This window comes from Rattus norvegicus, chromosome 1, assembly GCF_036323735.1.
Source record: "Rattus norvegicus strain BN/NHsdMcwi chromosome 1, GRCr8, whole genome shotgun sequence".
Taxonomy (NCBI): Eukaryota; Metazoa; Chordata; class Mammalia; order Rodentia; family Muridae; genus Rattus; species Rattus norvegicus.
In genome coordinates, this window is record NC_086019.1 from 216,725,075 (window position 1) to 216,740,499 (window position 15,425).

The 15,425-nt window shown below is 49.2% G+C and overlaps 1 protein-coding gene across 8 annotated transcripts in view; it reads left to right on the forward strand.

Moving 5' to 3' along the window:
• The window catches only part of Vwce (von Willebrand factor C and EGF domains), a 49,543-nt gene that overhangs the window by 21,333 nt on the left and 12,785 nt on the right, over positions 1 to 15,425 (forward strand). The window contains exons 12-20 of one of the 8 annotated variants that reach the window (XM_039079806.2): positions 492 to 577; positions 1,703 to 1,820; positions 2,849 to 2,914; positions 4,122 to 4,214; positions 5,663 to 5,745; positions 6,808 to 6,898; positions 6,975 to 7,057; positions 7,389 to 7,452; positions 12,042 to 13,204. In XM_039079806.2, coding sequence (XP_038935734.1) covers positions 492 to 577; positions 1,703 to 1,820; positions 2,849 to 2,914; positions 4,122 to 4,214; positions 5,663 to 5,745; positions 6,808 to 6,898; positions 6,975 to 7,057; positions 7,389 to 7,452; positions 12,042 to 12,652 — 1,295 coding nt within the window. In that variant the 3' untranslated portion in view covers positions 12,653 to 13,204. Of the gene's footprint in view, positions 1 to 491; positions 578 to 1,702; positions 1,821 to 2,848; positions 2,935 to 4,117; positions 4,285 to 5,602; positions 5,746 to 6,807; positions 6,899 to 6,974; positions 7,058 to 7,388; positions 7,453 to 12,041; positions 13,264 to 15,425 lie in introns of those variants that run through there. The other 7 variants (NM_001271311.2, XM_039079819.2, XR_005486715.2 and 4 more) reach the window with 7 other exon arrangements.

The window sequence follows — 15,425 nt, forward strand, 5'->3', positions numbered from 1 at the left end:
TGCTGGGATAAAAGGCAGGAAATATCATGTTGGGCTTTGTGTTTTTGTTTTTTGTTTTTGTTTTTCATTTTCTTTTCCTACAGTCAGTGTGATACCTGTGAGGTGTGAACTGTCAGCTCTTCAAGGGAGTCACATATTTTGCCCTAATCAGCTCTGAGATGTGTAGCTTGGACTTGAACCCAAGCTTGCCTGAATAGATACACTTTTCCAGACATTGGGGCTGGTTTTACCCTAAGGAAGATCTTCAGATTATCTTGGTCCAGTGTCTGGCACAGCTCTTCTTGAGATTCTTATTCTGTAGCTGTTGGGGCTCCCTCTGCCTCTTGGGTAATGACCTCTTTTGTAGGTTTTTAGGTAGTAACTTGTGTGGGGTCTGGGATTTAGAAGTTGACAAGCACTCTGACAAGCCCCACCCCTCCCTGCCCATCTATCCACTCTTCTAGCTTCTCCGTCTGGAAAGCCCTGAGCCCTTCTGCCTTTGTCTCCTGCAGGGAGATGCTATTTCCATGGTCGGTGGTACACGGACGGGGCTGTGTTCAGTGGGGGTGGTGACGACTGTACCACCTGTGTCTGCCAGGTAGGGTGTGAGGTTCCTGCCCCTGTTGACTCAGTGGAAGATGGGGAAAAAAACGTAGGGTGGGCAGCATAGGAGTTGACCCAGGATACTTTGCTGTGGAGAAGATAACCTGTTGCATAGCAAAAGGAAGAGACTGAAGCAGTAGTCCCTGTAGGGAATCTCCCATGCCTTCCCACGGTCTCCATGAGGTTTAATCACTCATCTTCAGCTCTGTATTGGCAGAGCACTTACCGTGATCTAGGAGCACACATCCTCAGCCCAGAAGAGCACCAGTCCCCTCTGACTGGCAGCCAATGGCCTTGGTGGGCATGGCTGGGCACAGGATCCTCTTGCATTGTTAACAGTGGAGACTTGAGGGGACTAAGATCAGTCAGGTGAAATTCCGAGGGTGCTGTGCCCTCTGGTTGGAGCAGAGGAGACTGGAGGCAGGTGGGCTTTTCTGGAATGTGTCTTGGGAGGTGTTCCCGGGGAAGCAGGCTGGGAGAGGCGGTTGTTATCAGTAATTTACTAGCTTGTGAGTGTCCTCAGGAGGAATGGGAAGTAGTAGAAGGCAGAGAGGATGCTAGGAAGACATCTTTTCAGCTCACACCATGGTCCGTTCTGTACTGTAGAGAGTGCTAGTTTAGAGGAGGGAGCTGGGCTCTCACAGCTGTGTATCAGACATGTCTGGGCATAAGGGGCCAAGCACTCTTGCTGCCCCAGGAAGGAATCTGTGACTGTAAGGTGGGGAGGGCTCCCAAAAAGCAGACACTGTGGACCAGGCTGAGAGCTAAGGCTTGGAGTGGGGATGGCAAGGTAAGGTTGATGCCTGGCAGTTTCCTAACCATGGAGCAGAGTCGATTGGAGGGTGGGAGTGGAAGGTGGTAGGAGAAGTCTCGATGGAACTATGGCTAATAGGGAGGACGAGAGATGGTAGAGATCCAGCTAGGGCAGGAAGATCACCCCAGGACCTTCTTTCAGCTTCCCAAAAGGACTCCCCCTTCTCTGCTCCTCTGTCTCCCTGGACATTTCTTTGTCACTTTTACTTGAGGGTTTGGAGGATAGCTGCCCACCATTCTTCTCTTCAGCTCTCGGTGGCCCAGGGCTGGGGAGTCCCCTTCACTGATGTTCTTCTCTCTCTTCCAGAATGGGGAGGTAGAGTGTTCCTTCACACCATGTCCAGAACTGGAGTGCCCTCGAGAGGAGTGGTTGCTGGGCCCAGGACAATGCTGTTTTACCTGTCGGGAACCCACACCCACCACAGGTAAGGCCCAGCTATGTGGCCCCCAACCCAGGGCTCAAGTGCACTTGGACTGATGGTGTGTGTGTGTGTGTGTGTGTGTTTGTGAGATGAGCATATGTATTTTATATAGCATTGTGTGTGAGCTGTGACTATATAAGTATATATGTTTGTGTGTGTCCTCACTTTGAAGGGTGCTTTATATGAGTCTACCTGTAGGTATGTATAGCTGTACATGCCCTTAAGTGTTGGTGTATGAGTGATATCTGTGTATGAATGTGCCTATGTTTTATGTGATACACCTGCAAATGCATGTCACTGCGTGTTTGTGCCAGTTCCCTGTGATGTGTGTGTAATTTGATGTATAGGTTTTTGTGCAAGTGAGTGTCTGTGTTTGATTGTGTAAGTGTGTGCAACTCTGTGGTCTCTGAGTGTGTCTGTGAGTGTGACTGTGTGTGTGTGATGCATGTATGTGTGTATCCATCTGTGTATATGCAAATATACATTTGTATTTTGTCTGTGGGTTTTGTTTTGCCAGCACAAATTTGTGTGTAAGTATGTGTGTAGCTAAGTATATGACTGAATATAGGTCATTTTTGGGGGGTGGGAATGTGTGTGTTTGTTTGTCTGTTAACTTTGTGTAAAACTTCGCATGCATCTTATTTTTCGAGCTGGAGCTCACTGTGTAGCACCGGCTGGCCTGGAACTCACTATGTAGGCCAGGAACTCACAGAGATCCTCCCGCCTCTCTCTGCCTCCTGAGTGTTGGGATGAAAGGAGAGTGCCGCCACATCCAGCTTTAGAAGTGTGCATACATTTTAAGCACACACTGGTCTGCGTGGTTTGTGTGTTGTGTATGCCTGTGAGCTTGGGGTTTCCTCTTTAGAAGTGTGGTGCTGTAGTTGGGGGGGGGCATTCCTGCCTATCGTGTTTTTTGTTTGTTTGCTTGTTTGTTTTTGTGCCGTTGTGGGTCCATTGAGCAGGCCTTGCCACTGAGCTGCATCTTGGCTCCCTGCCAAGCGTTTTCTCCCTTTGCTGCCCTCTCTTGCCAGGCTGCTCTCTCGATGACAACGGGGTTGAGTTTCCGATTGGACAGATCTGGTCGCCTGGTGATCCCTGTGAGTTATGCGTCTGCCAGGTGAATGACAACCTGCTCGTCTTCAGCTGCTTTACTGGGCTGTCCCCTCTGCCTCCCTGACAGAGGCAGGACCACTGGCAGCCTGGCCTCAGTCTCCCTCCTAGGCAGGGCTAGGATCCACTTGTTCCGCTTTCAGTGGGTGACCGAGAACAGTAGAGTGTGGTGGCGGCCTTAGATACCGTGGGTTTACTCTGCTTGGGCAGGGAGCTGCTGCCATGAGGGTCTGCCTCAGGGGCCTTGGGAGGCCTCCGAGAGGGTGGCTTAGGGTGTGGCTAGCTCTGGGAGCTGGTCTGCCTTTCCTGTCTCCTATGTTTCATCTTGACCTGCACCTTGTCATAGCTAAATAAGAGTGTGTGCATTTAAAAGTCAAGTATGGGTGTTTACTAAGAAACTCGATAGTGCATCCCCTTCCACTCTGAGTATCTGGGTCCCTGAGGGCTGTGTTTATCCAGTAAAGCAGGGCAGGGGGTATATCCTTAGGGGCCCCCTCTCAGTCATGCAGGATCTCCAGACCCCACGTATTAATCTCTAGATGATTGACACTCAGGGGCCTTTGTGAGAAGCCAGCCTGAGCATGTTTGCTGCAGGGAGACGGGAGGGAACAAGCCACCCTCTGCTGATCCTCTCCTTCATGACTGATCCTGGCCCTCATTTTACAAGAGAGTGAAATAAGAGGCCATGAACGTTCAAATTCTTGAGAAGGGGTGGGGGGTGGGAGAAACCCCGTATGGCATTTTGGTCTTCTGAAACAGGCATTTCCGGTGGAATAGTTTTCTATAAAAATAGGATTTTATTGTTCTCCATAGGTTTGGGGTGAGCCAGGGTTGCAGGGAAATGCTGAGAAGAATGTGGAGGGGGAGATGTGGAGGGGGTGATGTGGAGGGGGTGATGGTATGGCTGTGGCTGCTGCAACAGGACAGGATAGGAAGCAGACAAGGCAAAAACCCAGCTCTGACTTCCCTCTCTTGAGATAGGCAGAACCTTCTGGAGGTTTCTATCACCTGTGCTAAGCAGCTGCTCTTCATTGTCATGGGGGAGGGGTGGGGAGGACCCGCCACACCAAAGCCTCTTCCTGGCATCCTTTGAGGGCAAGCCTTGGACAGCAGGCAGCACTGTCTTTCCTGTGGTGTGGAAAAGGAGGGCCTACTGTCCCAAGTCTTGGTGAAGTCTCTTCTTCCTTTAGGCAGATGGCTCCGTGAGTTGTAAGAGGACAGACTGCGTGGATTCTTGCCCTCACCCCATCCGGGTCCCAGGACAGTGCTGCCCTGACTGTTCAGCAGGTAACCAGGGCCAGGCCCCACCTCACCCTCTGAAGCCATTCTCGGGGCTCCCGGAGCCCCTGCCTGCCTAGCCTCAGGCCTTCGGCACTGAGCACCCCTGGAATCTCATCTCACGCACGCTCCCGGCCACCCGCACAGCTCCCACAGCTCAGAGAAGCAAAGTGGCTTGCCCGAGACAGGGCCTCGATGCTAGACTCACATAGGCAAATCCAGAGGTCACAGTCCTTGTGGGGTGACATAGAAACCAGACATAGAAAACTGGGCCAGTGAGAGAACACAAATAAGGCTAGGTTTTTTTCCCCCCAAAAGTTATTTTTACCTTTTCTACAATTTAAAAATTAAGTTTGTCATAGAAAAGCCATAAAGCCATAAATTTAAAAGGCTCATCTCTGTTTTTGACATGCACCGCTTTTTATATATGTGTGTCATGGGCATTTTGTTATTAAAAATAATCTTTTCTTAAGGGCTGGGCTTGTTGGCACATGCCTGAAACCCCAGTTCTTAGGAGAAAGAGGCTCAAGCATGGGCCACACAGCAAGATTCAGTCTCAAAAAATAAGATGAGGTAAAATAATATCAACCGTATTATGTTGGAAGGTGTGTAGTTCAGAGGGAGAGTGCTTGCTTAGAATGCATGAGACTCTGGGCACCATCCCCGGAGCTCCAAATACAGACAACCGACAAGAAAACAGGTAAAATAAATGTTAAAATATTTCCCTACTGCCTCACCTGATTTTATTATATATATGTAAGAATATATATGTGCATATATGCATATATATATGTTTATATATATATACACATTTTTTTCCCCTTTGAGTCAATGTTTCACTCTATAACCTAGCATAACCTAGAATCTGCTTTTTAGCCCAAGCTGTTCTGGAATTCCATGCTCCTGCCTCAGCTTTTGAATACTGGGATTCACAGGCTTGTGCCACCATGTGCTTTTGTAGTTACCAGTATGTGAACAATTTCATCAAAGTGGTCTTATTTACATAGAGTTTTTGGGGACATCAGGGATTAGGGATATGAGCCATGGCAGGGGCTGAGGCAGAGGTGGTGGTGGTGGGGGGTGGGACTGGTCTGGACAGATGGAGTTTGTGGTTGACTAACTGGAGAGGGACAGAAACCTTGTGTGTCTCCAGCACCACTGTGAGCCTCATGGGTCATCTGCCTGCACTTCCCCCAAGGTCCTCAGTGACACCCCCACTCCACGGTATGAAGACACCGAAGCAAGACTCTGCAATGTTCTTGCTCAATCCAGCCACAGAAAACAGTCAGCACCCATTCCGAGGATGCTTATCGCTTACCTAACCTCTGAGCTGCTTGGGGAGGTGCCGGGCCTGACCTTTGCTCTCCAGATAAACTTTCAACCTTTGCCCTGGCCAGGCACCTGACCACCGCCAGCCACCCTTCAGGCTGCTGCTCACCACATGCTCTGTTTGGCAGGCTGCACCTACACAGGCAGAATCTTCTACAACAATGAAACCTTCCCGTCAGTGCTTGACCCCTGTCTGAGCTGCATCTGCCTGGTACGCACCACCCAACCCGACCCCAATCCCCAGCATCAGCTCCTGAACTCTGGAGAAGGGTCACCCCTGGTCCTGATGGAAACCACCTCCCTGCCGTCCGTCTAGCAGGATTCTTTAGCCAGGATCAGGGAGTCACTGGAAAACGCCAGCTAGTTCAGTAGCTCTGCTTCAGGGTTACTGAACTCAGTGCATCTCACCATGTCTCTTGAGAGAAGTAGCCAGCGGAGACCAAGTCATTTCTCCTCACTTCATGGCTAGTGAGCCTTAGTGTACATACTCCTGGGTCCACACTTGCACCCCAGAGCCAACCCACTGCTCAGTCTAAAAAGAGTGTTAGGTTAGTACATATTGAATTTTCATATTTGGAAAATAAAGGACAGAGTGGCACTGCTTATTATGCTGATACAGTTACTGCGTGGTGGGAGCTCCTGTGTATGGTGGCAGTATGCCCTTGGGGTGTCAGTGAGCCTCAGCCCCAGTCATGTGTGAACACATGGATTGAGAAATGCAGGGTAAACATTTCTTTGGCCTCTGAGTGACCTGTTGCCCACTGGCCCTGTATATTCTCCGTCACGTGCTTTGGGAAATGTTGCTTCTACGTCCTTTCTCCTTGGTTTCTTCTTTTTTTTTGTTTCTTTGTTTGTTTGTTTCTTCCTTTGTTTCCTTCCTTCCTCCCTCCCTCCCTCCCTCCCTCCCTCCCTCCCTCCCTCCCTCCTTTCCTTCCTTCCTTCCTTCCTTCCTTCTTTTTTTAATGATTCTGGAGATGGAGCCTAGGGGGGTGCACTCCAGAGCAGCACCGCAGCTCTCTCCCTCATTTTATGCTGCTGAGCTTTTCTGGTCAATGGGTCACTACTGTCACGTGAGCTCTTGGATAACTCAGCCTTGTTCCTGAGAGGTTAGGAAGGACCCTAACTAAGAAAGCGTCACCCCTGTATCCCCATCCCACCATGGATGGCCGATGCTGCTCTCTAGATGGGTCTGCTTTGCTCTGTGTCTCGTGCCTTACCTAGCCTTGGATTAGCTGTCCTGAGTGAGGGGCCATGTGTGCTCTGTGTCCTACAGCTGGGCTCGGTGGCCTGCTCACCTGTGGACTGTCCCATCACCTGTACCTACCCCTTCCACCCGGATGGCGAGTGCTGCCCTGTATGCCACGGTGAGTGGGAGAAGCCATCTGTGCCCAAGTCTCCCAGGTGGACCTGGGTCTCATTGTCCCGTCTCTGCCTCTGTAGACTGTAACTTCGAGGGGAGAAAGGTGGTGAATGGTCAGGTGTTTACCTTGGATGATGAGCCTTGTACCCGGTGTGTCTGCCAGGTGAGCTGGCCTGAGGGCCTGGGGCTGCCTGTCAGGCCTGCATGTTGTACATGGGACCCCAAGCCGACCTGCCCATCTTTCTGCTGTTCACGTTTCATGAGCTGTCAAAGTTCCTTTGTCTCTGGTCACCCATCCCTCTTTGGAAGTTCAGATGCAGGTGTCTTGCTGGCTGGCATTGTGTGTCATCCAGAGCAGGGCCCAGGTATTTGGGCCTCTCCCCAACAACACTTTTCTGCGTGCCCCACTACTGGCACAAGAGGCCCCAGAGAGCTCTACTACTGGTTGTTGGGATACTCTGGGTTTCCTCACCTGTGTCTTTCTGCATCTTCAGCTGGGAGAGGTGAGCTGCGAGACGGTCCCTTGCCAGCCAGTCTGTACTGACTCCTCCTGCCCAGGTAAGCAAGCCTTGAGCCTGAGCTTCCCTTTTTGTCTTCCACTGCAAAACTTGTCAGAAACATAGGCCGTGCCGGGGAGCCCAGGCTCAGACAGAGTTGCTGAAGGTCACACAGGTGTGGTGGGCTGCTAGTTCTGAGCTGTTTATTAGGAAATAACACAATGTGTTGTGTTGCCTGGCAACTCTATCCATCCCCCTTCTTCTTTGTGTGTGGTGCTATGGATCAAGTTCAGTACCAAAGGCTAGGCCCTGAGTGATCATCCCTAGCCTCAGCCCTTCCTCAGCCCCCTTTTGAGATAGGAGTTCTTTGTTGCCAAGGCTGCCCTTAAACTCTTGATATAAGCCGTCCTCCTGCTTCAGCCTTGCAAGTGCTGAGACTGCAATCACGTGCCACCAGACTTGGCTAGACCACGTGGTTCTTTATTGCACAGTTAGACAGGACGCAGTGATCTGTGGTATAGCTCTGAAGTCTCGATGTGGACCACAGCTGGTTATCCAGGAAAGCTGCCCTTTATCTGTGAGACCTCAGATGTGTCTCAACTTGTGGGTAGAACGGACCCCTGTATGATAGCACTGTCAGAGCAACGACAGAGAGGTTCCTAGGTGACTGACTGACTGGTAACACAGACATACGGATGCACTGGACAGAGCGTGAGTTGCAGCCTGCGCAGGACAGGGTGGGATGGTGTATGCCACCATGCTACTCACAAAGGCACACAATCAACATATGAGTTGTTTACTTCTGAAAACAGCAATTGATCACTGTAACTGAAGTGGCAGAAAACAAAATGTCGGTTAAGGGGGAACCACCCTATTCCCTAGGGCACATTTTCCTACCTCAAGCTCCCTCCCTATATCCCTCCATTCCTCTCTTCTTTCTTCCGGGTATTCCTATCTCCATGGGCCCCCTTTCTTCTCTTTCTTTGTGTCTCTTTCCCTTCCTTCCACACACCTGTAGTGCACCTCCTGTGGAAAATCCTGGGGCAACTTCTATTTTTTCAAATCTTGTGGGCTGTGTCAGGACAGTCTCCAAAACTTCACAGTTCTAATGTTTCCAGTTTACTTGGTGCACAGATTTTTTTTTTATGCTTTCAACATTTAGAAAGATGTTGGATTTCCCCACTGTCTTATGGCCAACACTGCTTCCTGGGAAGTGTCTGTTTTCCAAGATCTGGTCTGCTCTGGGAAAGTACAGGACTGGGAACAGTGCTGGGAACCTCTGGGGACTTATCCACCACAGTCTCCTCTACAATGGACAGATACTATGCCCTCAGGTTTCCAGAAACTCTGTTGCCAGCACACTTGACAGCTACTAAGAATTTGCTGGAAACACTCATTGAGGGACCCTGCCAGAGTGCTTCACCTCAAGGGTGTTAGCTCTGCTTTCCAGAGGGGGTTGTAGAGCCTGGGGGAAGGGAGTTCCCTTTCTTTCTTTATCCTTTGCTCTCCGGCATTCCTCTGTGTGCAAAAACCGAGACCCAAAGTGGACGCATGCTGAGCCAACCTCTTTTCCGGACATTGTCTCAGCTCGGCTCACCCCACCCTGTTCCCCCAACACATAGCTCTCTGTAAAAGGAATACCACCAGGCTAGAGAGATGACTCAGTGGTTAAGAGCACTGGATGCTCTATCAGAAGTCCTGAGTTCAATTCCTAGCAACCACACAGCGGCTCACAACCATCTAAATAGGATCTGATGCCATCTTCTGGCATGCTGGCCTATATGCAGATCGATCACTTATACATTAAACAAATAAGTAACTAAATGGAATACTGTTTCGGTAAAAATAAAAAAGGGACACAACTGGTTTCCTCTCATCTCTGCTTCATGCTGGGCCCCTGGTACTCTCGGACTCCCTGGTGTTAGTACTGGCACCCTAGGGCCATATAAAACTAACCTTAGTTTATCTCAGCGGCGGCTGGTTCCAGTGTGGCGCCATGCCACATTAGCCTAGCTATCTTCTAGCCCCAGCGGTCTCTCTGCTCCCATTGCTAGTTGCCCTGGCCAGCCCTGGCCAGCCAGGAACTCTGGTCCCAGCTACCCAGTAAAATCAAGACTCAACAAACTGCAACGCAGCAATCAGATTTATAAGTTAAATTCTCAATCTACAATACATCCACAGAATCAATTCACTGCCAGTTAATAAAGATAGAAACCGCCCACCTAGACATGGCAAAATTGACCTGGTCCACCTGATCTGGGTCAGCCTGCTCCATCTCGATTTCTGCCACTTCTCCCCCTCCTTCCTAGACTCCCCACCCTTGCCTGCCCTTCCTTCTCATCCAACGTTAGGCTTTGCCTTATCCTGGACCTGCCTTGCTGCATAATGACATCATCCTACAGAATACCACCACTTCATCCAAAGAGAATGGGACTTGCTTTCATCTGAAGACTTAAAAATAATACAAAGAAGCTGGGTGGTGGTGGTGGTGGTGGTGGTGGTGGTGGTGGTGGTGGCGATGGCGGTGGCAATGGCGGTGGTGGTGATGGTGAATCCGTTAATGCCAAACTCAAAAACACACCATCACCAAAACCCAGAAGGGACAGGGGAGATAAGGCACTTGCTTCAGAGCTTGATGATACAAGTTTGGTCTCCAGAACATACGTAAGGGTGTGGTTCACAGGGGGAAAGGAAGATAAGAGCAAAGGAAAGAGCTGGAGGACAGCAAAGGAGAAATGAACAGAATGAAAGGCTCACCCAGGGGTTGGGGATTTAGCTCAGTGGTAGAGCGCTTGCCTAGGAAGCGCAAGGCCCTGGGTTCGATTCCCAGCTCTGAAAAAAAGAAAAGAAAAGAAAAAAAAGAAAGGCTCACCCAAAGGAGGTCGATGCCCTCCCCTCTGGTATCTTGAAATTTGTCCTCTGATTTCCACAAGTATGTTGCGACACACACATGCACACGCACACACACACAGGTACACGCACATGCAGTGTAATAAAAATAATTTCTTCAGACACAATTCACATACCACCCGGTTCACATACTTAAACATGTGCCTTACTGACTTTTAGCTATGTGCAGCTGTCCTCTGGAGGACTTTCAAAGCCTTCCGGTGGGCACAGCTGTATCGACCTTCCTCAGGTGACCCTTTCCTAATGTTCATTTCTCCTTTGCTGTCCACCAGCTCTTCTCTTTGTGCTTAGCTTCCTTTCCCTCTGTGAAGCACACCCTTACAGTGTGAGAGGTGGTGGGCTGGGGCTGTTATTCATTTGGCACTGGTGGATAGCCCCTAGTTCACTGCACTTGTCTTGTGGGCATGAAGCCTGGATCAGTCCCCAGCATCACATAAATTAAGTGTAGTCGTACTTGCCTATAGTCCCAGAGCAGGAGGATCTAAAAGTTCAAGTCTACTGGGCTAGGAGGCACACACCTTTAATCCCAGGAGGCAAGCAGAGCTCTGTGAATTCAAGGCCAGCCTGAACAACATACTAAGTTCTGAAGGGACTCTGGCAAGCTTGAGTGTGGCAGGCCTCCTTTTTCTCCTTAATTTCCTCTGTTTTGCTGAAAACCATTAGATTACATTCCTTATAGCCACCAAGGTCTAGTCCCTTATTTGGCCAATTCCTCCTCCTGAGGCTGACCACCAAGGTCGAGCTATCAAAGTAGTGAAGTCCAGCAATCAAAAGTCCCCTTTGGCTGCCCTAACTAAGATGTCAATTAAAGTTAAACAGCTCATCCTGACATGGAGTTTCCCCTTTTACCGTTATAAACATCCATTTCCCTATATGCCAAGTTTGTCTCTTTTCTACCAGAGTCAGTCCTTTCTCCTCTAAGACAAATACCTCTTTTCCCTCTCCCTAGTTCACTCCCCCTCTCCCTCATTCTCTATCTCCTGTCTTTGTCTCTTATTGCCTGCCCACTGTTCCTCTTGGGCAAATAAATTTCCTTTGTGCTGAGAACTTGGTCTTGGGATCCTGAGCCAATAATTTTCCTTTCAAGTTCTAGGACAGCCAAGGTTACATAGAGAGATCGTGTCTACAAAACAAGCAAACAGGCAAACAAACAAGTCAATAAATCATATGGAATACCAATTTTTTAGATAGTGTTAGGCTTATAGTAAAATTGAATGGAACATACAGCGTTCCTCTGTTTTCTGATTCCATTTCTCCCACTAGCCACAGTGCAGTGACATACACGTGTGGTTATTGGTGCACCCATAGTGACCTGTCATCGATGCCTGCTGGCCAGAGGTTTAGGCTAAACCATCCTGTGTAGTCTTGCTTCTGGCCCTCAGTCTGTTGGGATGCCCATTTTGCAAGTGGGAAAACAGAGTCCTAGCAATATACTCTTTCTGTATCCTTTGCTCCCTGGCACTCCTGTGTGGGGGAAACTAAGACCCAAAGAGGAGACATGCTGAGCCATGTGCTTTCCAAAAGTCACACTACAAGTTTCTGGGAGGGCTGCTTTGGTGAACTGCCCTCTTCCATTCATGGTCTCTTCACAGCCTTCTGTCCATGGAGGTTGGAGGCAGCTTACAATGGTCCTCACTAGGTGCTGAGTCTCCTCTGAGAATAGAGAATGGTGTCTATCCCTGGAATGGCTCCTTTCAACTAGGGGAACCCTTGTGACCCTGCTTTCCCACCTCTCCCCAGATTCCCTGTTTCCTCAAGAAGAAAAGCAGCAACCCTCCCCTCATGGAGATCTTGCCAAAGCTGCACGGAACCCCCGTGGAGACACTGAAGTCCCTGTCAATTGTAGCTCCTGCCCAGGGCCCCCATCAGCATCACCTGCAAGGCCCACGTCCCAGCTCCTGAAGCTGCTCTTAAGAACAAACCTGTCTAATGTTCAGTCTGCATCCCCAGGCCCTCCAGTAGCCCAGGCCTCATCCTCACTCCTGCTGGATCCACAGGGCACAGTCCTTGGGAAGCCTGGAGCCTCCCGGCCCAGTGAGCCCTCAGGAGGGGCACCTGTCTCTCCTGGACTGCCCACTCTACCTCCAGCCATTCTGGGGACTCCCTCATCAACTGTCACTCCAGAAAGCTCTTCTTCAACCTTCAGGGTTCGGACAGCATTTCAGTGGCCTCTGTCTACCACCCGCTTGACTGAGGCAGAAACACCTTCAGTGACTGACACTGACCTCTCAGAGACCCTTGCCACCTCCTCGAGGCCTCAAAGACTCTCTGCAACTCTCCTGGACACCCCTAACCCTGTTCCCCAACAGTCCACAGCAGACACCTTGAAGGAGGAGGAATCTACCATCTGAGTGTATCACAATGTCTGGGACATGCCAGATAGAGGTCTCTGCTGATGGCCTAGTATGTGCATGGTCACAGGGGTAAAATTGGTGGGGTGTGCAGAGAAGACATTAGAATAAGATATTCCATTATAAGTCAAAGAGAGAGGCACCAGAAGAAATAACCCACCCCTGGATTTGGACTTTTTTTTTTTTTTTTGGTTCTTTTTTTTTTTTCAGAGCTGGGGACCGAACCCAGGGCCTTGCGCTTCCTAGGCAAGCGCTCTACCACTGAGCTAAATCCCCAACCCTGGCTTTGGACTTTTAGTCTCCAGAATTGTGAGAACATAAATTTCCATTTGGCCCCCGTCCTTGTCTGTGTTGATTCCAGTGGCCCTGGCATACTAAGCCAATAACAGTGCCCACCCTCACTCAGACAGAGCTATGCCTAGGGTGAGCCTGTCAGTGCATACTCTTGACATTGACGTCATATAACATCTATCCTAGAAATGTTTTTGGAGGGTCTGTTGTCTGTCATTGTGCTTTATTTTCAACACTGACTTCATGTAATACTCACCTCAAGATGTGTTCAGAGCATGTGTTATATCCCCCATCTCTAATTTAAACACTGGGCTGCTAAAACCTCACTCCTCACAAGTTCACAGCCCAGGGCGAGGGACAGGTGCTCAGAAGACAAGTGCACTTTTGAGCGTGAGGTCGGGATGTCAGAGGCCAGTGAAGGTGGGGGCAGGGACGGGTGAGGGAGGGCCAGAGCTTACCCTTACCATTTTTACAGCAGTAGATGCCTTCTCCTTTCTAATTCCCTACTTTTAGAATCTGGGTGGGGATAGGGATTGTTATATTAGATTCCCTGGGAAAATCATTACAGTCAAATAATTTATAGCTAATAAATGAGTAAATAAATGTATTTGTTGCCGTGGGATTAATAGGTCTAAAGGCAGGGAGGCTATAGGATAATAGCTTTGTGTTGCTAAGTAACTACTCAAGCAGAAGTGGGTAAGATAAGATAGAGTGGTAACTACACAAGTGTCTGTGTGTAGCACCCACAGTGGCCAGCAGGTGTCAGCACTCAGCTGAGCCACACCTGTGGCTGTCTGTATGCAGAGCAATTCAATCCAGAAAGAGTTCAGCAAAGGTAGTAAGATCTCCCTCCTTTTTATGAGAGGTCTTTAGCTTTTGTAAAGTAATGTAACTTAGGGCATGGTGGTTCATACCTGTAATTGCAGAACTGAGGATGCTGAGGGTGGATGATCAGGAGTTCAAGGCTGTCCTAGGCTATATGATATCTAGAAAATAAAAAACAAGACTGAGTGTCAATGATATATACCTTAAATGCCTAGTTTGGGAGGTAGTAGCAGGTGGGTCTCTATGAGTACTAGGCCAGCCTTGTCTACATAGTGAGTTCCAAGAGAGCCAGGGTCCTGTCTCGAAAACAACACCAATCCCCTCAACAACCAACAAACAAACAAACCTACCCCAAGAAACAAACACCCCTCCCCCAAAACAACACCCAAAGCCAAGCATAGATGTTTAACTTCCCCCATTATCTTAGCCTTGGCCATTGGAGGGGGGAACAGGAGTTGGGGGTAGTACGGGTGGGGTTTCATGATGACTAAGAAAAGTAGAATAAAAGTCCCCAGGAGAACTGTCTTCTCTGGAACCCCTGCTGTACACTGAGAGTCACTGCCCGTCTAGCTTCTGTCCGGTGCTGTTTTGTTTTTTTTTTTTGACCCAATTGGTAAGATATAATTGCCCACTTAAACATACAAAGCCCAGTACCATCCATCCCTTAGGAACATTGATAACAACCTGTAAATACACAGAGCAGAATCTTAACATCACCTGCCATCTTGTCCTGCCATGGCTTCTCAACCCCTCTCTCAGTCTCCTGTCTCCTCCAGGTGCTGGTTTTAAATAGCAATAGTTCATGCTACCTGACAGGCTGTGTTCTGAAGGTCGTATATGATTAATTCACGGTCTTCACATAAGCATAGAGGATGACAGCATAGAGGATGACAACTCTGTTCCTGTGATGGCCACCTGCTGTCACGACACTGGAAGTGGGAAATAGGGGCAAAGGACAGGTGATCTCTGGGACCATCATAGGGAGGCAGGACATGGGACCAGGTGACCCTCTTGGATTGTCCTTTCAGAACTTGTAGCCTTTATGCACACTGTGTGTGGCCTGGAAGCCCTTCCCTGCCTCGGTATCTTCCAGTAACATCCCTCTTGGTTTTGTTTAGTCTCCCCTGTACCTGTTCCTTGATCTGTCTCTGTGACTCATAGGCAAGCTCTACCCAGGGTGCCTCTACCCAGGGTGCACCACAGGCTTGACGTGTAGATGGCCAGTGCCTCTGGGCTGTATGAGCAGCTGCTTTTGCAGTGTGATGAAATGGGCTCTGATTGTGACTTTACTCTTCTTGCTCCTTCTGTTCTCTGCCCATTCTGGGCTTGTGGGAAAAGCTATCCCAAACCAAACATATCCTCTTTTGTTTTAAAAAAGAATTTTACAAGATCTACTTAAGTGTTTTGTCTGTGTGTGTACACATGGTGTACGTACGTGGTGCCTACAGAGGTCAGAGGAAGATATTGGAGCCTCAGGAATTAGAGTTACAGATGGTTGTGAGCTACCATGTGGGTGCTGGGAACCAAACCCAGGTCCTCTGTAAGAGCAACAGGGGCTTTTAATTGCTCTCCAGCCCATATACTTATGCCAAAAGTTGATGGTCCAAATCAACAGTTCTAATAGCCGTGCCCCCAAGAAACTAACAACCTTTTTCTT